The following is a 20,314-nucleotide window of genomic DNA, read 5'->3' on the forward strand; positions in this document are numbered from 1 at the left end:
GGGTTTCAAAACCAAGAGAGCAGTGTGTAGTAACCCTCCACGTGCAAGTTACAACAGCGGAGAGATGTTTTTATCTATCAAACTAGCAGAGATGGACTTATTTATGTATTTAACAGTTATACCTAGTGTTGGTAAGGGTTATAGAAAATAAGCACCCTCATGCTATCGGGGAAACAGATAACATGTATCAAAAACCATAAAAAGTGTATATGCTCTTTGATTCAAATATTCCATCTCTACAAGCCTGTAATCCCAGCACTTTGGGAAGTTGGGATGGGCAGATCACCTGAGCCCAGGAGTTCGAGACCAGCCTGTCCAACAGAGCAAAACCCTGTCTATACTAAAAATACAAAAATTAGCCAGGCATGGTGGCGCATGCCTGTAATCCCAGCTACTCAGGGGGCTGAGGCACAAAGACCGCTTGAACCCAGGAGGCGGAGGCTGCAGTGAGCCAAGATCATACCATTGCACTCCAGCCCGGGCAAGAGAGCAAGACTCCGTATATATTAAAAAAAAAATCCATCTCTAGAAATTCATCCTAAAGAAAATCACCATGGATGAGCACAGATTATTCTACAAGATTGTTCATAAAACATTGTATATAATATAAAAATATAAAGAGATTATCCTGTAACATAAGCTTGATTAAATAAATTATGATAGCAATATGATGGAAAAATACCATGAAGCCAGTAAAAAAAAAAATGTGTGATAATTAATGGCATAGTGAAATATTGCAATATAATGTGAAGAGAATAAAGCAAGTAAGATCCTGTTTTTTTGTATTAAAAATATACACATATGTGTAAGAAAAAGATACATCAAATATTACCAGTGGTTATCTCTGGAAACAGGGATTTGGGTGGTTTTAAAATGTGTTGGGGGTAATATTTTTACTTTTCTATATTTTCAAAAGTTCCTACAATAAGCAAGTTACCTTTGCAATCAGGAAAAAGCAGTTCTTTTAGTGCTCTTAATAGTGTAATAATAATTTTTATTTTATTTCATTTTATTATTTACCTGACCTTGCAGAAATTTACCTCTTTGGTAAAAGACAGACTAAGCATGTGCTTAAGGCGCCAGCAAATGACTATTTACATTAATAATTTATTTAATATAGAAATTTTGGCCGGGCGCGGTGGCTCAAGCCTGTAATCCCAGCACTTTGGGAGGCCGAGACGGGTGGATCACGAGGTCAGGAGATCAAGACCATCCTGGCTAACACGGTGAAACCCCGTCTCTACTAAAAAATACAAAAATCTAGCTGGGCGAGGTGGCGGGCGCCTGTAGTCCCAGCTACTCGGGAGGCTGAGGCAGGAGAATGGCGGGAACCCGGGAGGCGGAGCTTGCAGTGAGCTGAGATCCGGCCACTGAACTCCAGCCTGGGCGACAGAGCGAGACTCCGCCTCAAAAAAAAAAAAAAAAAAAAAGAAATTTTTATTGAAGTGATGACTTCAAAATGTGATTTTTGGGGGCATTATACACTTGCTTGGAGGTTTAATCCTCAATCCACATGAGGGGGGCACCGTAATCACTGGTGCCCAGGGCCCTCGAATAGCCCCTGTGAGGCCCTTTGCTGTCCCCCTTTGCCAGCTCCTCCAGGCTCGGTCATTTGTCCCCTAGGCTCTCCAGGTTCCACTGAGCAGCTGCCCCCCTGCCCAAGCCCAGCTCCAATGCTGTGTGACCTTAATTCCCTTAACCGCTCTGTGCCTCAGTTTCCTCATTTGTTAAAAGAGGAGGTTCCAATGGTATGTACCCCCTGACCATGTGCGAGCATCACAGAAATGACACGGAACACGCACTCAGAACATGCCTCGCGCGTGGCAAGTGCTAACTGTTACCTGCCATTATTAGGCTCCCCGGCCGGGGTCTCAGGGCCTTGGCACAAGCTCTTCCCTCTGCTTGGAGCACTTTCCTCCACTGACCTTTCCTGGCGCTCCAAGTCAACTCCAGGGGCCTTCCCAGTGCAGTCTAGGTGCCTTCCCCTTCCGCAACGCCTGAACCACACAGGAATAAGTAAGGCGAGAGCACGCCCAGGGAAGAGCAGGGTGTGCAGAAAGGGTCTGAGTTAGTCGAGTCATTTCCGCGAGGATCCTTCTCCTACCAGGCCTGCACCGGGGCCGCGGCGACTGAGAAGACGTGCACAGGTGGCTCCCGAGTGCTCGGGAAGGGCCCCAGAGCTCCTGGCCGGGTTAAGGCAGGATGCGGGTGCGCGTCTCCCCCGCGAAGCTGGATCAGTACTGCGGGCGCAGGGGGCGCAGGGCGCGCAGCGAGGGCTGGCGGGGGCGGCCCGCCTGGGGCGCTGCCCGGGCGCACTCGGGAACCAGGTGGGGGCGCGGGGAAGAGCAGCCGAGCAGGTGCCGGGAAGGAGGCGCCTACAGCAGCGCATGCAGGGGCCTCGGGGAAGGCGCCAGGGAGCGGCGAGGGGCTGCAGTGGCCGGAACCCGGGCCGGCTGCTGCGGGCAAAGGAACGTGCCCTACCCTCGGGGCTTGGCTGGCACCGCCCAGTCCTCCAGACCGGACTGCGGCTGCGTATCGGGCCCGGTGGCGACCCCCGCACGCCACGGCTGGGCGGCCAGGTGGCACCACCGGCGGGACCGGAACGGCGCCGCGGCCCTAGGATCTCTCTGCGTCGAGGCCCGCGGCGGGAGTCACGATGGCCATGACCACGCTGACGCCCAGGCTGCGGGCCCCTCGCCCGGGCGGCCGCCCACCCGGCACGCCGAGGTCGCACCTCGGGGTAGCCCCACCCGCGACACCGGCCGCCTCCACTGGTCACTCGCGGGCGTGGCCTCCGCGCCCAGGCCCCGCCCCCGCGCCTCCATTGGTCAGTCCAGGGGTGGGGGAGGGCGACACCGACGGCTGAGCCGCGGCAGGGACTCGCGGGAATCGCGCCCCGCCGGTCGCTGCCGGAGCTCGCCCGTCGCCCCTGCGCTGCGCGGACCGCGGCCACAGCCGGACTGGTGGGGACGGCGGCAACAGACGAATTGGCTGACAGTCCCAGTTTGCAGAGTAGTCCCGGCCTTGAGGCGGTGGCGTCCGAGTCCTCTCGTCCCGGAGCTAGGACAGGTGCCGCGCCGGGGTCGCTCCAGGGACTGTGCTGAGGCCGCGGACGCGGCCCGCCCCGCCCCGCCGCGCCGCCCGCCAAGCCCAGCCTCCTTGCCGTCGGGGCGTCCCGGGGCCCAGGGGCGGCCGCGGAGCCGATGCGCGCCCGCTGAGCGTCCCCAGCCCGCCATGGCCGCGCTTCCCGGCCCGCTCTGGCTGCTGGGCCTGGCGCTGTGCGCGCTGGGTGGTGGCGGCCCCGGCCTGCGACCCCTGGCTGGCTGTCCCCAGCGACGTCTGGGAGCGCGCGAGCGCCGGGACGTGCAGCGCGAGATCCTGTCGGTGCTCGGGCTGCCTGGGCGGCCCCGGCCCCGCGCGGCACCCGCTGCCTCCCGGCTGCCCGCGTCCGCGCCGCTCTTCATGCTGGACCTGTACCACGCCATGGCCGGCGACGACGACAAGGACGACGCGCCCGCGGAGCGGCGCCTGGGCCGCGCCGACCTGGTCATGAGCTTCGTCAACATGGGTGAGTGCGGCCGCCCGCGCGGGGACCCTCGGAGTAAACTGGCTGCAGGGGAGAGTGCGCGCATCCGCCGGGCCCTGGCCGAACGGGGTGTCACAGACAGTGAACGCGAACCACAGAGGGGTGGGACCGCCGTGGATAGGGAAGGTCTAAGGGTCATGGGGCCCCCTGGGCTGCGGGGTGGTCAGGAGCAGGGTGGGGGGAACTGTGGACTCCCAGGCGCTGCCTTCACCCTGCCCCAAACACACCCAGGAGTAAGAATCAGGTGATGTCCTTGCCCACCTGGGCTGCCCCAGGCAGACAGCCTGGTCCTGGGGAGACAGGTGAGTAAACAGAGGCCGGGATGCTGTCACTGTGATAAGGGCAGTACTGAGGAGAGGGACAAAGTTCAGAGTGGAAACCTGTGGTCACATCATCAGAGTGACCAGAGCTAACTCGTGTGCCCTGAGTCCCCAGCAGGCTCTTCCCTGTGCGGAGCCTGGGTGAGGTGCGGCTGTCAGGGGAGCGGCTGGGGAAGGAGCAGGCTCGGTTCAGTGGGGCAGAGACTGTGGCCTTGTCACCCTGGGCCCAACACCTCGGATGAGATCTGGTATAGGGTGAGTGTCCAGGCCTGTGGAATGGCCCAGTGGGCAGCTGGACCCACTTTGTTCTCCCAGGCAAAGCCTGGCTTTTCCTGTCTGCAAACATCTTGTCACACCCTGGAGCGATTTATTCCTTAAGATCTCAGAGATTTTTTTTCCAGTACTAAACTCTTTGGTCTATGGTCGTGTAGTTACTGTTGGTCGGGTCCCCCATCTGCTTTGCCTCCTGTCTGTGGCTAGTGACAGGCCAGGGTCTGGGGGCCAAGGACCACAGCTCAGCCCAAAGTAGGGGAGCTGTGGGGCTGAGAGGAGGGAGAGGGAACCTGCCCCGGCCACTAGCCTCCCTCCACAGACAGCATCATTAATTCTTCATCCTCACCACAACCCTGGTAACAGCCACTGTTTTCATCCCCATCTCCCAGCGCCATGCCTAGGACAGTGCAGCCTCGAAGCTGCTGAGCCAGGACAGCCAGAAAGCCTGACTGTCCATCCCGTGCTCAATGAGATGACATTTCTGTTGTCAGGTCAGGCTTTCAGGGTGCAGAGAGCTTTCTGAGGAGTCTGGGCTGAAGAACACAGGGGACTGAGCCGCAGCAGGTTTTGTGGGGCCATCAGCCATTTGCTTCCTACGCTAGGGCAGAAGAGGGCATGGCCAAGCCTCTGCTCCCCGCAACCCAAGAGCTGGTGGTGGAGGTGAGCAGCAGGAGACAGCCGTTCACCGTCGGTGAGCGCCCAGTGCCAGGCACAGGACTCCAGCCGGTGGGATCTGGATGCTGCCTTCCTAGTTAGAGGACAGGGTGGGGACGTGGGACAGAGGAGACCATCGTGAAGCTGGGACTGGGCCTCTGTCATCAGGACAGGCTGACACTGGGCTCAGGACCAAGAAGAGTTGTGGATGGAGTCGTCCAAGAATGTCCCCGGGGGAGTCGACCATCAGAATGAGTCACCACCCAGCCCATGTCCTACCTCCCCCCGGCATCCCCTGGGTCAGGACATGCCCAGCCTGGTGGGGCTGTTGCTGGGAATTGGGCAGGGCCTACCCGTCTGTGTGACCTTAGGGAAGTTCCTCACCCTCTCAGCCTTGGTTGCTCCTTGTAAAATGAGGTGCCTGGTGATCTGTCCTCAGGGTTGTTGTGTGATTGGTAGAGGGACAGGAATGGAAAGCCTGTGCCACTCCCCTCAGGGTGAACCTGGACCTGGGCACTGTTGTCCCCAGGCCCTCCCAGCTGTGGCCTAGTTTGGAGGTGACAGGAACATCACCACGTGTCTTGTACACATGTAAAACCTAGAAATGGATTCTAAAAGCCAACCAAAAAATGTTTGTGCCTGTTTTTAGAATGAAAAGTAGCATGTGAACTTTCACAGCCTTACCATTCCTCCTTTAATTGATGTGAGACTCTTTTGCCAGCCCTGTTTCATGGGCTCAGAGAGGTTACATGGCCAGCCCAGGGCCACACAGCACATCCGGTATGACATCCATGGCTGTGGATTCCAAATCCCAGCTTCCTCCCACCCCAGCTCTGGGCATTTCGTGCAGACCCGGGGCCTCCAGCGCTGCGGGATTAACAAGCAGGTCGTTGTTAGTGGAAGCCCAGGCTGCGGGTGGGCGTGGCCAGCTGTCAGAAGGGTTTCTTTATCCTGCTCTGCTAATTGCACTAGTAGAACTCTCTCAGAGTAGCTTTAACTGGTAATTACTGAGGCCGTGGGGCGGGGTGGGGGTGGGACGCCGATCAGACACATACCAGGATGCTCTCTCCATGTTTGGAGGCCCCTGGAGGTCGGTGGCCCTTCTCCTGCCTCAGCCTCCCGAGTAGCTGAGATTACAGGCGTGCGGGCAGAGGCACAGGCCACCATGGGATCTAATAGCAGGGTCGCTGTGGTGTCACCGCCCACACCCAGGCTCCCACACCTGCTCCCACCAGCTCCACCTCTCCTATCAGCCTCATCTGGCTCCTGCACAGCCAGGCCTGGTGCCCCTAGGGCCCAACTCTTGATGACAGCCTGTAGGACCCAGGGGGCAGGACTCTCACAGGCCTCCCACCATGGCTCAGGTCTCTGTGCAGAGCAGGTGCTTTAGGAAGGCAAGCCTGCGTCCTGATGTTCAGAGTCTGCACTGGGAGGCCGGGGCTGGGGTCAGAGCTGGGGCCCCACCTGGCCTGTCATCCATATCAGCCTGTAGACCTGGGCTCTCTTGGGCAGGACAGTGATGGAGCAGTTGGATTCTGTCCCTGGTCTCTCTGCTCAGGGAGGGGAGAGCCCTGAACTGGGAGGCAGGACCCAGGTTCTTGTGCTGCCTGGGCCCGCCATTAACTCCTGCATGTCCTGGGCCACGGCCCTTCCCTTCCCTGAGCCTCTGCTTTCTCGTCCATTCTACGGTGATGGCATCAGAAAAGCAAGGTGCCTCCCATCCCTGACCCTGTGGCTCTGTGGCAGAGGCGCCTTCTCACAACACCGCCATGCCTTGGCCCCAGTGCCTCAGGCCGGCCTGGCCCCTCCTGAGGGAGGAAGGATGGCAGGAAGGACCACCTCTGCACACTCCTTCTGAATCCTTCTCCACCCATGTCAGCGGAGAGGCAGGTGCCCATGTTCCAGATTGAGAAACTGAGGCATACACAGGACTAGCAGGCAGAAGTCCAGCCAGGATCAGAATGCAGGAGGCTTCACTTTCGTCCTGACCCCTTCCTGAACCAGACAGTTTTGCTCCTGTGGTCTCCAGTGGCCATGGACCGGGGTGTTGATGAACAGAGCCGTCTGGATTTGGGAGAAGCAGGACTGAGTGGGAATTCAGGACCTGGCCCGGTCCTGCTCTGCCCTGCCAGCCATGTGACCTGGAAGGGTGGCATCATCTCCGTGGGCCCCGGGGCCACTTCCTTTGTTTCTTTACTAGGGACCTCTTTCATTTTCCCGTTCATTCATTCAGCAAATAGTTCTGTAGCACCTACCACGGACCAGGCACAGTTCTAGTTGCTGGAGATACAACAATGAAAAAAGTAAAGTCCCTGCCCTCAGGAAGATTACTCTCTAGTTCGAGAGACACATAATGCATATATGAGCCCTAAAGGTAATTGTCGGGTGACACACACGCCCCATCTGGAAACAGGAGGGGCTGAACAATGGCGAGACAAACAGGGCTAGATTGGGGGTTTCTGACCTGAGACCCACATACACGGAATTTACATCCTGACAGCGACACCTGATCTCAGTGTGATCTAGGCTTTCCAGTCAGCCTCCGCAAGCCTCAGTTTCCTCCTCTGTAAAATGGAGATACTCATCTTATGGGGCTGTTCTGAGTTGGTGTGAGATGATACCCAGCGATGCCCATGTGCCAAGAGCCTCCATGTCTATTCCTTCATTGGTATCTCACGATTGCCGTCACATCTGTGTTTGAAAGAGGAGAGAGAGAGACTCAGAGCAGGTTCGTGGTTTTCCCAAGGCCACACAGCGGGCTGTATCCCTGCCTCCGCATCCTCTGCTCTTCAAAATAGCAGCTGCCTCTCCACACAGCCCAGGGCCTGGCGCACCATTAAATGCAGTGTGTGCTGCTGAAATGGACTGTGTTGAATGGGAACCTGTGATGTAAACTGAGACTACAGCTTAAAAAATATCTTTGTTTTGGGATTTATAGAACTACTGCATGTTCCTTTTAGAACACTCAAATCATATAAATTAATTATAGAATTTCCTTATAGAAAGCTCAGACCATGTATTCAGAAACATATGATATGAAACCCCAGGTAATCCTCCCTGTACCTCAGAGAATATCAGTGTTTTAATCCTTTGATGCAGCACTCCCTACCCACAACCAGCCATGATATTTTATCAATACAAATATTAACACTTGTATATTATTATTATTTTCAGAGACAGGGTCTCTGTCACCCAGGCTGGAATGCAGTGGCATGACCATAGCTCACTGCAACTGCGAACTCCTGGGCTCAAGCAATGTTCTCACCTCAGCCTCCTGAACGGCTAGAACTACAGGTGTGCACCACTATGTCCAACTAATTGCTTTAAATCTTTGTAGAGATGGGATCTCACTGTATTGCCCAGGCTTGTCTCAAACAACTGATCCTCCTGCCTCTGCCTCCCAAAGTTCTGGGATTATAGGTGTGAACCACCATGCCCAGTGTTTTCTTTTCTTTCTTTTTTTAACTGCATGGGACAGTAATGCTCACTGTTTTGCAACTTTGTTGTTTTTCAATTTAACAATAAATCTTTTATTCATCTTAAAAGTCAAATATTAGGGTGACTGTATGCCCAAAAGTATTTGCCCATCCAGGAGTTTAAGGTGGGTCCCTTTTCCCCAAAGTTCTGTCTGGCCACCAGAACGGTGCATGCTTTGGATCCCTAGTGACTAGTCCTACCCATTTCTGCAGTGTTTTCTTACCCCTGGAGTAAATGATTACGACTGCCTTCATTCACAGAGGAGGAAGCTGAGTCTCAAAGAGTATAAGTGACTGGCCCCGGGTCCTGGATGCACAGACCCACAGGAGCAGATATGAAAGGTAGATCACAGCTGTAGGAGGGTAGGCCCTGGAGGTGGGGCAGCAGAGTGGTGGTTAGTGACCCTGGAGTGGGGCTCACTGGCTTTCAATTCTGGGTCTACTGCTTGAGAGCTATGAGCTGTTGAACAGGTCATTTAAAGTCTCAGCATCTCAGTTTCCTCATCTTTAAAACTGGGATAATAATACCTGTATCTGGCCAGGTGTGGTGGTGTGCACCTGTAATCCTACCACTTCAGGAGGCCTTGGCGGGTGGATCACTTGGGGTCAGGAGTTTGAGATCAGCCTGGCCAACATGGTGAAACCTTGTCTCTACTAAAAATACAAAAAAAATTAGCCAGGCATGGTAGCGCAGACCTGTAGTCCCAGCTACTCGGGTGGCTGAGGGGAGAGAATTGCTAGAACCCAGGAGATGGAGGTTGCCTGGGAGAGCAAGACTCTGTCTAAATAATAATAATAATGCCTGTATCATAATACAATGATTAAATAGGTTTTAGCACATAAAAACTTAGCAAGTGTCTGGCCAGGCACGGTGACTCACACCTGTAATCCCAGCACTTTGGGAGGCCGAGGAGGGGCAGATAACCTGAAGTCAGGAGTTCAAGACCAGCCTGGCCAACATGGTGAAACCCCGTCTCTACTAAAAATACAAAAATTAGCCGGGTGTGGTGGCGGGCCCCTGTAATCTCAGCTACTTGGGAGGCTGAGGCAGGAGAATCACTTGAAGCCGGGAGGTGGAGGTTGCAGTGAGCCGAGATCACACCATTGCACTCCAGCCTCGGCAACAGGAGCGAAACTCCATCTGAAAAGATAAATAAATATATAAATAAAATAAAATAAAACCAAAAACAAAACTTAGCAAGTGTCTGGCACTGCTCAATAAGTGGCTGTGGATATTATGAGGGAAGGGCCTGTGGGATTATGCCCCAACCTCCAGTCATTTACTTAGGGACCTAGAGCAGAGTAGTAAAAAGCATAGCTCCAGGATCTGACCCAGGCTGCCTGGGTGAAATCCCCATTCCACCTAGGCCTCCTTGTAGTGGATGCTGTGGGGGGCTTCTCAGAGCTTCTCTTCAGCATTGAGTCACTCACAACCCAGCTGCCTGGAGTGCTGGCTGCTGACAGCTCACAGGGGAGTCCTTCTCTAGGTTTTGTTTGTTTGTTGAGATGGAATTTCACCTGTCACCACACCCGGCTAATTTTGTATTTTTAGTAGAGATGGGGTTTCACCATGTTGGTCAGGCTGGTCTCAAACTCCTGACCTCAGGTTATCCACCAGCCTCGACCTCCCAAAGTGCTGGGATTACAGGTGTGAGCCACCATGCCTGGCCCTTCTCTAGGTATTGATTGACTGGGCCCTAAGAAGCTGCCTGAGGTTAGACACCATCCCTGGGGAGAACCCCACATCCAACAGCTGGTCTATGGCAGTATTGGTGCCCAGCCCCCTTGCCTTAAGGAGAGACAGCTCTGAAGGGCCACCAGCCCCAGAGCTCCCCGTGCGGTCGCAGTTGTCTGAGGCCTTTGTTTTGGTTGTTTCCGAAACTTGCTCCCTTTATTCACTACAAAAAGCAGTAAACTTTCCAGTTTTCCCAGTAAATTTTCTGACTCAGTGTCTGTTGCCCGGAGAGCTTAACCTAAGATACAGTTTATATGATTATAGTCTAATTTATTTAATGTTCTGAGCCTCAGTTTCCTCATCTGTAAAATGGGAGAGCTACCTCATTGGATGATTAAGAGTATTAAATGAGTTAATCTGTGTAAAATTATGAAAAGAGTGGCTGGTCAGTGCTCAATAAATGTCAGCTTTGTTTTTAGCCCAAGGCCAGCTGGTTAGTGGCAAGACCAGAAGCAAAAGTTGGTAATTTCCTTTAACTGCTGGCTCTATCTTGAGCAGCAGCCGTTCTTTCTGAACAGTCCTGGACCCTGCACACCAGGGTTCTGGGGAAGTTGACGGCGGCAAGACCCGGGTATGGAGAAAGTTGACTCGTTCAGGGCTTTAAAAGCAGTCTATGAACACTCCTTAGCAAGCACTGCTGCAAACCTACTGTGTGCTGTTCCCCTTCCTGTTTATCTTGGGGGCTAATAAAAGTACAGCCCCAGCCCAACCCAAAGTCTGCTCATTTACTGAGAAAGACAGGCCCAAAGACTACTCAATATAAATGATCCCCAAATGGGAGAAATGTCCATTACCCACTTGGCAAACATGGGTGTGAGGGTTCAACAGTGCAGAAGACCGACAAGATCCTTCTCTCATTTTCTGGGAGACAAACAAGGCCAAAGGAGAGGAGGCATGGCTCCTGGCTGGAGATGGGGTCTCGCTGTGTCACCCAGGCTGGAGTGCAGTGGCACGATCACAGCTTGTTGCAGCCTCAACCTCTCAGGCTCAAATGATCCTCCCACCTCAGCCTCCCAAGTAGCTGGGGAGTACAGGTGCTCACGACCATGCCCAGCTAATTTTTAAGCACTTTTTATAGAGATGAGGTCTCATGATATTGCCCAGGCTGGTCTTCAGCTCCTGGGTTCAAGCCATCCACCCACCCCGGTCTCCTAAAATGCTGAGATGACAGGCGTGAGCCACTGCGCCTGGCCTCTTGCATGTTCTTGAAATGCCAGTTCCTGAAGTGAAAATCCCATCATGGCTTTTCCTGCTCAGGAGCTTCTGTGTGTCCCTTCAAGCCAGAATGGAATTCAGGTTTCCCCAGCCTGGCATTCCGAGTTCAGCGTTCTAGTCAACTGCACCGCTTGGTGTTCCCTTGACATAGCTGCAGCTTGGAGAGGCCATGAATGAGGAGAAATGAATGTAGACTTTGGAGTCCAGACAGACTTAGACCTGAATCCCACCTTGGATGCCTCCAGTTGCGGCCTTGTGCATATCAGTTAACTTCCGGGATCTTTAGTGCTCTCATCTATAACCTGGGATGAATAATGTCCCTACAGGGTTGTCGTGGTGCCGCCTTCACCATGGCCTTCAATGGTCCCGCCTCCTGGCATGCGCAGAGTTCTGTATCCCCTCCGACATGTGCCAGTGCTGGTCTGTGTGACCAATAGAGTATGACCCTAGCGATAGGTCCCTGCCAGGATTAGTCTATGAAAGACTGTGGCTTCCATCTCTCAGATGCCTCATTCTGGGGGAGGTCATGAGGTGAGCAGCCCTATGGAGAGGGCTACATGGTGAGCCGCTAAAGACAGAGCTTAGAAGTGCGTCGGTCAGCCCCAGCTAAGTCTTCAGAGACTGCAGTCCTACCTGACAGCTTGACTGTGACCTCATGGGAGACCCTGATCCAGTCCTACCCAGCTAAGTTCCTGGATTATTGGCCCTGAGAACAATGTGTAACAATATGTGTTTGTTGTTTTAAACTGCTACATTTGCATAATGAGTTACCTAGCAACAGATAACTAACACAGTCAGGTTAGCATGAACAGAAAGGAGGTACCACATGTGCCCAGCATGGTGCCTGACACACAGGTCAGTGCTTAAAAAGTGCGACCTGGAACAGCATCTCCCGCCTCTCAGCCTTTCCCTAGGTGACTCTTCAGTTCTCTTCCCCAGAGTTCTTCCACCCCTCATGAACATGATTTCAAGGAATGTTTTCTCTGCCTCCTTCTTCCAAAGCCCTGTACGTGACTATGACCGTCACCAGAGCACTTGTCCTGCATTGCGTGCACTTCTCTTGGGATTCCAGTCACTTTCTGTCTGTGTGAGGCAGGGGCACACCTAGCCCCCTTTCTCCTACTTCCCAGCATCCCCTGAACAACCTGAGAATAGGGACCAAGTCTGACTCTTCCCGGCACCCCCCATGGTGCACCCGGCCCTCGAGTGGCAGGAAATTGAGGGAAAGAGGAACTCAGCAAGAGGCAGGGAGTGTCAAGAGTGGGGAGAAGCCTGGGCCTGGTCAGGTGGGACAGAGTGGGGCCGGCCCTCCCTGTCTGTGTGGGGGCCAACAATGGGTGCCACAGCTCCCTGGGCCCTCCCCTGGGACCCCAAGACCCCGCAGGGCCCTGCCTGGAGGAAGGTGACTTCACGGGCATTCTCGGGTGTCTGTTGACAGGAGGGCCTTGTTGACGGGTGACCCCCATCCCAATATGTCCCACTGAACTCCAGGGCCACTCGTTTCACACTGGCCCCAAGTGTGAACATCCACATCGAGAGCCTCTAATCTGACACGGGCCTCTAATCTAACCCTGGAAACCCTCTGCCCCTCCTTGGCCTCAGTTTCCCCATCTCTGCAGGGTTGCCTGAAGGCCTTTCCAGCTCTGACCCAAGAATGTGCCCACACCCTGCCTGCTGATGGGGGCTCCTCCGGGGTGAGGCACAGGGTGGGGAGGTGCACCCAGCCCCCCTCCTCCCGGAACCTCTTTCCCACAGGCAAGAGAGGATGTGTCACTGTGACCACTTCTTTCTGGAAAATTCCCACAGTTCAGTTCTTTCCTGGGATTTCACTGGAGGAATTGCATCTTTCTTGCTCACATCTCCTGGGATCTATTCTTGGCCTTGGCGGGCTTGATGTGGTGGTATGTGTGGGTGTTCCCTTTTAATTTGGGGTCCAGATTAAACTGGACCGGTAATTATGAGAGCAGCACCATTTATGGAAACAGCCCTTGAAGCCAGCCAGTGATGAGACCCGGCTGGAAATACCTCAGCATGGAGGCCTGGGCCTGCCTGGAGGGGGTGCTGAGATTTCTGGGTGGGAGAAGCCCCTTTAGGATGCAGAACCAACAGGTCATGAGTCCCGCCCTCCCTTGGCCTGCAGAGGCTGTGGGGCCCAAGCCTTGTTTTGGGTCTGAAGTGGCCCCTCCCAACCCCCGCCTTTGCTGCCTGTGGGACCAGCCAGGCAGGCCCATCCCATGTGCCCTGGGCTCTGGGGGAGCTGCTGTCCACCTTCAGGGGCCAGGTCAGGAGAGGAGGCAGGTCCACAGCAATGGGAATGTTGGTGGCTTCTGACGGAGTCACACGGGGACATGGTAGCCACACCCAGACTGGCAGTGATACCCAGCCCAAGGGGCTCTGAGTGCTGGACACTGAGCCGCTGTCATGGGGAAGAGGCCCTTGGGAAGAAGGGGCCGGGGCACCCCCGCTCTAGAGCCCTGGAACACAGCGGCTGATGAGCCAACATGCGAGCCTCCCATGTCCACCCACGTGGCTCCATCCAGCCCTTCAAGGGCTCGCTGTCCAGAGGAACAGCTGAACCAGAAACAGCAAGCCCTGGCATGGGGGCCAGGAGAGGCTGAAAGCCTGACCTGCCTGGGGTCTGAGGACTGGGAGGCTTCTCAGCCAGACTGAGAGGGACGGGGCCGCCTGGGGAGAGCAGCTTCCAAGAGGGACTCTGCAGGAGGCGTCTGCAGGCAGAAGGCACAAGAGGCCTAAGGGACAGATGGCAGGGCCAGCGCAGGGAGGGCCCTGGGACACTCTTCCTGTGGGCCCTTCGGGGCTGGGGAGGGTCTGAGGGGAGGTGGGACCGCTCACAGGCCACAAGAGTCTGTTCTGAGCTGGAGGATGAGGGTGTCTTTTGAAGTCCCATATTTTTGGTCAGAAATAAGACAAATATAGGTTGTCTGGGTGAGACTAAATTGCCCAGAGCACAAAAATAGCCAGAGCTCTTGTTGATGTTGGGCTGAGGGTCGCAGAGTTTGGTGTCTGGAGGCCTCGCCTGGAGTGGCAAGCACAGGGCCCCACATGTGGCCAGTGGAAGCCACCTGCTACCCGCCCGGGCCTTTCCTGGAAGCGTGGGGTTGCTTCCGAAGTTTGCTTTATCCGAGGCTGGAGGAGGAAGCTGAGGGTTCCATCAGCACAGGTTGGCGATTCATGATTGTTTGTTTTCCCGGGAGTCACATTAAGGTGGTTTAGGTGGTTTAGAAAGCAGATTCACTTGCCGCTTCCCCAGACAGAAGCCGGTTCAGCGTTAGACCATTTGGGGCAGCTTTTATGATTTTGTAGGAAATAAACATTTAGAGGTGCCTGTGGAACCAGGTATAGCTTGGTCTGTTTCCTGTGACCAACGAATTGCTCTCTGCAAATGTCTTTTCATATTTTTGCCAATATGTCTTTGGAATTCTTGTGTCAAAGGGTAAATTCATATGTAATTTGGCTAGGTGTTGCTAAATTCCTCCTCTACACAGCATTCCTATCAGCAATGCCTGAGAGAATGCTCGTGTCTGATCTTAATCTTTTTCCTTCTCCAAGGCCATACGGAGCCCTGCGAAAAGCACCCATTACTTGTGAGCCCATAACCTTTTCTGTTTCCTTCACAGCATTTACAGTAGAACCAAGAAACGACATCCCATATTTTACTTGCTTTTTGTTTATATTTCATGTCTTCCATTAGGCCATAAACTCCATGTGTGTGTCCATGGACACATTGTGTGACAATGTCCATCTTGTTCATTGTTGTATTTTCAGTGCCCAGAACAGTGTTGTACAAACAGTAAGAACTGGATAAATGTATTTCTAAATTAAACATGATTAACTTATTAGATGAGTGAAAGAATACATTTATTTAGAAAAACATAATTCAAAGTCTTATTTCTGACCAAAAAGTAAGACTTCAAAAGACACCCTCGGGTGCTGTGGAACAAGGCACGTTCATTCCTTCTCCGCCCTGGGCTGAGATGAGCGGCCACCTCCTGCCCACACACGTCTGGCCCCGTCCCCTGCCCTGCACAGCTGTTCGCCTGCCCATGGCTGGACCAGGTCCCCACTGCGAGGACAGGAAGTGCTCCCCACATCCGCCTCGGCCCGCACAGCCTGGTGCTTTTCCAAACCTGACTGTGGTCACTGAGCTCAGTAACCAGAGAACATTTTTTAAAAGACTAACATATCATTGAAATCTCAGTGTTGGGTTTTGGGGAAGGCATTGGGCGGCTCCCACCCCTGCTTTCCGGAAACACAGATTTCTAGAGTTTGAGAGGGACAGGAGGCTAAAGTGAGACTTCCCTAAATATAGCGTCCCGGGTATTTCCAGACACTTGGGGAAATGTGGGCTTTATTCCACAACTGCAGCCTTTGTTTGATTGGCAGGCCAGCCCCCACGACGGGGCCCTGCTGCCCATCTCACCTCCAGCCTGGCCTCTACCCTTGCCTCCACCGTGTCTTCTAATTCCCCGCCCCTCATGCCGCCCCCCTGCTGCCCCCATCCCCTGTGCTCCCCACTGGCCAGAAGCGCAGCCCAGGCTCCTGGCCCGGGATTGGCACCCTCAGCAGGCAGGCCACAGCAGAGCTCATGTGCTGTCCCCAACATTGCCGACCTGTGGGCGCCTCCACCCCTGCGCATGTGAGGTCCCCTCTCCCTAGAGCACCCTCCCTGCCACCTTCTCCACCTACCAAGACCCCATCCTACCCTTCAAAGCCAGTTCAGATGCCACCTGCTCAGATCCCACCGCCCAGTGAGACCCTCCGACTTCCCCAGCACCTGACTGGCCTCTCCGGGAGTTGTCACTCCTGCCCTGGTTTTTCTTGTTCCTTTCCACGTTTCCCTCCTTCCTCCTCCACCTTGTTCCAGAAAGGAAACGTGGGTCCCCTGCCCTCTGCTGTTTCCTGGTGCTTGCTTTCCCTGCCCTGCCCTCAGGCCCCTCTGCTCTGGCCGGCCGGCCCCTGCAGGGCCCGTCTCCCTGACCCATGGCAGATTTGCGTTCATGCTTCAGCCCAGCTCAGCTGTCAGCCTGAGCCCTCCCCTGCCACACCTCCCATCCAAGCAGTGGGCAGGCTCTGGATGGCTTGTGTCCCCCGAGATGCCGTCGGTAATGTCGGTTTTGTCCCTGTCTACCAGGTTTCCCTGCACGGCCGGGCCCTTTTCTGCCTTGGGTCCAATGTCCATCTTCCCTTTAGCCTGGAAGCTCCCAGAGGAGGCTCCCTCCTCTGTCTCATCTCCGGGTCCCAGGACCAGCCAGACCGAGAAGGGGCTCATGGGAGTTTGGGGTTTGGAGCCTGGGGTCTGTTGAGCACCAGCCAGGTGCAGGGCTCAGGCTGAGCCTGGCTGCAGGGCCTCTCAGTCCTGTCTGCTCCCTGGGACCAAGCCTGGAACAAACGTTTGCACAAAGGAAACCGGCCCCGCCAGGCCTCCCTGGGTCCCCTCCACCTTGAGTGGTGGGTGGCTGGGGGCGGTGGCTCACACCAGCTCTGCCCACTCCAAAGTCCGAGCCATTCTGAGTGCCAGCCCAGCTCTGCTTTGTCTTCTAGTGGAGCGAGATCATGCCCTGGGCCACCAGGAGCCCCACTGGAAGGAGTTCCGCTTTGACCTGACCCAGATCCCGGATGGGGAGGCGGTCACAGCTGCGGAGTTCCGGATTTACAAGGTGCCCAGCATCCAGCTGCTCAACAGGACCCTCCACGTCAGCATGTTCCAGGTGGTCCAGGAGCAGTCCAACAGGTGCCTTCCCCTTGGCCCAGGTGCCCCTGCCCCTGCCCGCCTCACAGTCTCATGGTCAAGGCAACCCAGCAGGGAGTGGGGGTTGGTGGAACACTTCCCAGAGGACCTGAAAGAGACCCTCAAAGACGGGAAAGATTCTTGGTCCGAGCCCCCTGCACTGTGGGAAGAGCCCCAGTGACAGTCCTGCCTTCAAGTCCCTGCCCTGCCATCCTGGCTATGGGGACTTGAACAGGTCATTGAACCACTGAGCCTCAGTTTCCTCATGTGTACACCTCTGTGGGCTGAGGCAGTGAGATGAGGCTCAGAAGGGGCACAGCCAGAGTCAGGTAGGAGATGCCCCGGTGACGGCCCCCAGCGGGTCCTGGAGACACAGAGGCAGCTGTGCCGGCCGCCGGTTAATTGTTCTTTCGTGTCCACAGGGAGTCTGACTTGTTCTTTTTGGATCTTCAGACGCTCCGAGCTGGGGACGAGGGCTGGCTGGTGCTGGACGTCACAGCAGCCAGTGACCGCTGGTTGCTGAAGCGTCACAAGGACCTGGGACTCCGCCTCTATGTGGAGACTGAGGACGGTGAGGCTGGGGGCTCTGTGGGAGCAGACCCTGGGGCTTCTCTGTGCCCGCACAGGCAGCAGCTTCCTGTGGTCCTGGGCTCCCGGCCTCACCAGCTGTGCCCGCTGCAAGGGTCACTGAGGTCCAAGGCACAAGATCTGGCCCAGTGGGGGTGCTCCCTCCTCTCCCTCTGCTTCCCAGGAAGCAGGCGGTTCTTCCCACGGAGCAGCCTCCACCTTGGGAGTTTCTGTCCTGGGAAGGGAAGGAGGGGAAGTGGCTGTACCCTCAGACACTGGTTTGAAGCCCAGCTCGGCAGTGCCCTGCCTCAGTGACCTTGGCTGGGACTTACCTTTCCAGACCTTGTCTTCTCTTCTGCAAGACAGGGATTCATGCCCTTGTTCATTCCACAGGCGAAATTGGGGAGAGCCTCTTTTATGCCAGGCAGTAGGAAGACAAAGGCCAAAGTGGGCATGAGATGGGCGTGTTTGAGGCCCGGCAAGGGGGCGCCATGGAGCAGCGGTGAGGGCAGGGGTCGCAGGGGCCATTCTGAGTCAGGGTAAACCAGGGCCAGGTGGTGGGGTTCTTAGCGTCGTTTATTTTATTTAATAGCAGTGGTGGACGATAGGATCTGATTCAGGTTTTAAAAGAGAACCTCTGAGATGCCTCTCAGGGTGCAGCAGAGCTCCCCACCCCTTCTGTGGGCCGCACCCAATGACTTGCTTCCTGAAAGTGCAGTGTGGACAGGGCGTGGGGTACCTGACACGCAGCGCCTCAGCCAGGTGAGGAAGGCCCACTGCAGTGACCGGCACAGGGCTGGCATGTGCACTGGGTGTAAGGGAAGGAGCAGACCACTGAGCTTCAGAGGCCCCCACCTCCGTGAACCCGAAACCCCAGTCCAACCACAAGAAGACCATCAAACCCAAAGAGAAAGGCTTTCCGCAGAATACCTGGCAAACACTTCTCAAAACCGCCAAGCTCATCAAAAAAAAGGGAAGGTTGGGAAATTGGAGGAGCCCAGAGGCACCTAAGACGACCAGCTCAGTGCATGTGGGGTCTTGGGTGGAATCCTGGACCAGCAAAAGGGCATTAGGGGAAAGTTAGGAAATCCAGATCAATCAATATGGTTACTTAATAATAAGATATCAGTATTGGTCCATTAGTTATGAGAAAGGTACCCTACTAGTGTAAACTATTAACATTTCCCAGGGGAAACTGGGTCCAGGTATATGGGAACTCCTTGTGTGGTTTTTTTTCCAGGGTTTGGCTCTGTTGCTCAGGGTGGAGTGCAGTGGCGCAATCGCAGCTCACTGTAACCTCCAACTCCTGGGCTCCGGCGATCCTCCCACCTCAGCCTCTGTACTACCTTTGCAAATTTTTATGTAACTATTAACTGTTGTAAAATTAAAACTTTACTGAATATATGCATAAAATAAGGAACCCCCTGACATCAGTGGGGAGAGCAGACTGAGAGGGACAAGAGTGAAGTCACAGAGACTCGTGGGGGCCCCACAGTGGTGCAGGTGGGCACTGTGAGCAGTAGGGATGGAGAAAGATGAGTCGATTTCAGTGTCAGGACATGCATATAGCTGGCGAGGAGATGAGGGAACGGGAGGAAGCCTGAATGATGTGTGGATGGAACCAGTAGATTTTTTTCAATAGATTTTTCTTTTTGGGGAAAGATAGATGAAGGGCACATTTGAGGTGTGTGGCCAAGGGTTCTTTTTTGGCTGGAATATTACTGAGCTCCCTGGGATGTTACTGAGCCCACTGGTCCTCATGGAAATGCCATTCCAGGGACAGGTGAGCGTGAAGACCCAGGCGAGGGAAGTGCTGGCATGTAAGTGGATTTAAAGCATGGGGTGGGACCAGATCATCTAGGGAAGGAGGTAGTGATGGAAAAGAAAGAGGGCCTGGCCCAGAGCAGTGGGACCTCCAACATCCAGAGACCTCACAAGGAGGGGCCACAGAGACCAGCCAGGGAGGGAGCAGCACACCTGGAGGACGAGGTGACCAAGATGCCAGAGTCAAGTGTTTCCAGAAGCAAGGGTTTGTCGTTTGTGTCCAGCTGTGGGCACTGAAGGCAAGAACAGAGAAGTGACCGAGGGTTTTGCCATCACAGAGGTTGCTGATGGGCCAAATCTCGGTGGAGTGTGGGTCTGACTGGGGAGGTGGAGGGAGACAGGCAGTGGAGGCAGGAGACAGCTCTTTCCAGAACCTTTGCTGGGGAAGGGGAGCAGAGACATGGGCTGGGGCTGGAGAGAACCCGGGACAAGGCAGGTCCTTTACAGGTGAGGAGACGCCTGCACCCTGCTGTGGTGATGGAGTGATTCTGTGCAGAGGGAAGAAAACTGCAAAATTCCGCACAAGTTGGAGCAGGGAGCTGGAGTGGGGGAGGTGGAGAGGGCAGGGGGATGCAGAGGACAAGGCTGGAGACTCTTCAGAGCGGGGACCCTTCCTGATGAAGGTGAGGGATAGTGTCCCCACTCTCACAGTGAGGGCTGAACCTGAGCTCTGGGGGGCTGTAGTGGGGAGGGCACTCACTCTCCGTGTTGTCACAGGATTAAAGGAGAGTGCTTGGCACAGAGTGATGCCCAGTGAGGGTGGTTATGACCGTCGGTGTCACCCAGCAGCGCCTGCTCATTAGATATTTGCTGTCTCTAATGAGTGGGGGAAGCTTGGGCGGGGCGGTTGGAGTTTGTGCCTGAGGCTCCACTGGGGCAGAAGGGGATCAGGCCGGTGCCCTCCACGCGGAGCTT

General features: G+C 55.0%; 1 protein-coding gene across 1 annotated transcript in view; it reads left to right on the forward strand.

Moving 5' to 3' along the window:
- The first annotated feature begins 2,874 nt into the window (after positions 1–2,874).
- Positions 2,875–20,314, forward strand: part of BMP8B (bone morphogenetic protein 8b) — a 32,085-nt gene continuing 14,645 nt past the window's right edge. The window contains exons 1-3 of the mRNA XM_007979306.3: positions 2,875–3,568; positions 16,822–17,011; positions 17,431–17,579. Of these exons, the coding sequence (XP_007977497.3) occupies positions 3,235–3,568; positions 16,822–17,011; positions 17,431–17,579 (673 nt within the window). The 5' untranslated portion in view covers positions 2,875–3,234. The remainder of the gene's footprint in view (positions 3,569–16,821; positions 17,012–17,430; positions 17,580–20,314) is intronic.

Source organism: Chlorocebus sabaeus, chromosome 20, assembly GCF_047675955.1.
Source record: "Chlorocebus sabaeus isolate Y175 chromosome 20, mChlSab1.0.hap1, whole genome shotgun sequence".
Classification (NCBI taxonomy): Eukaryota; Metazoa; Chordata; class Mammalia; order Primates; family Cercopithecidae; genus Chlorocebus; species Chlorocebus sabaeus.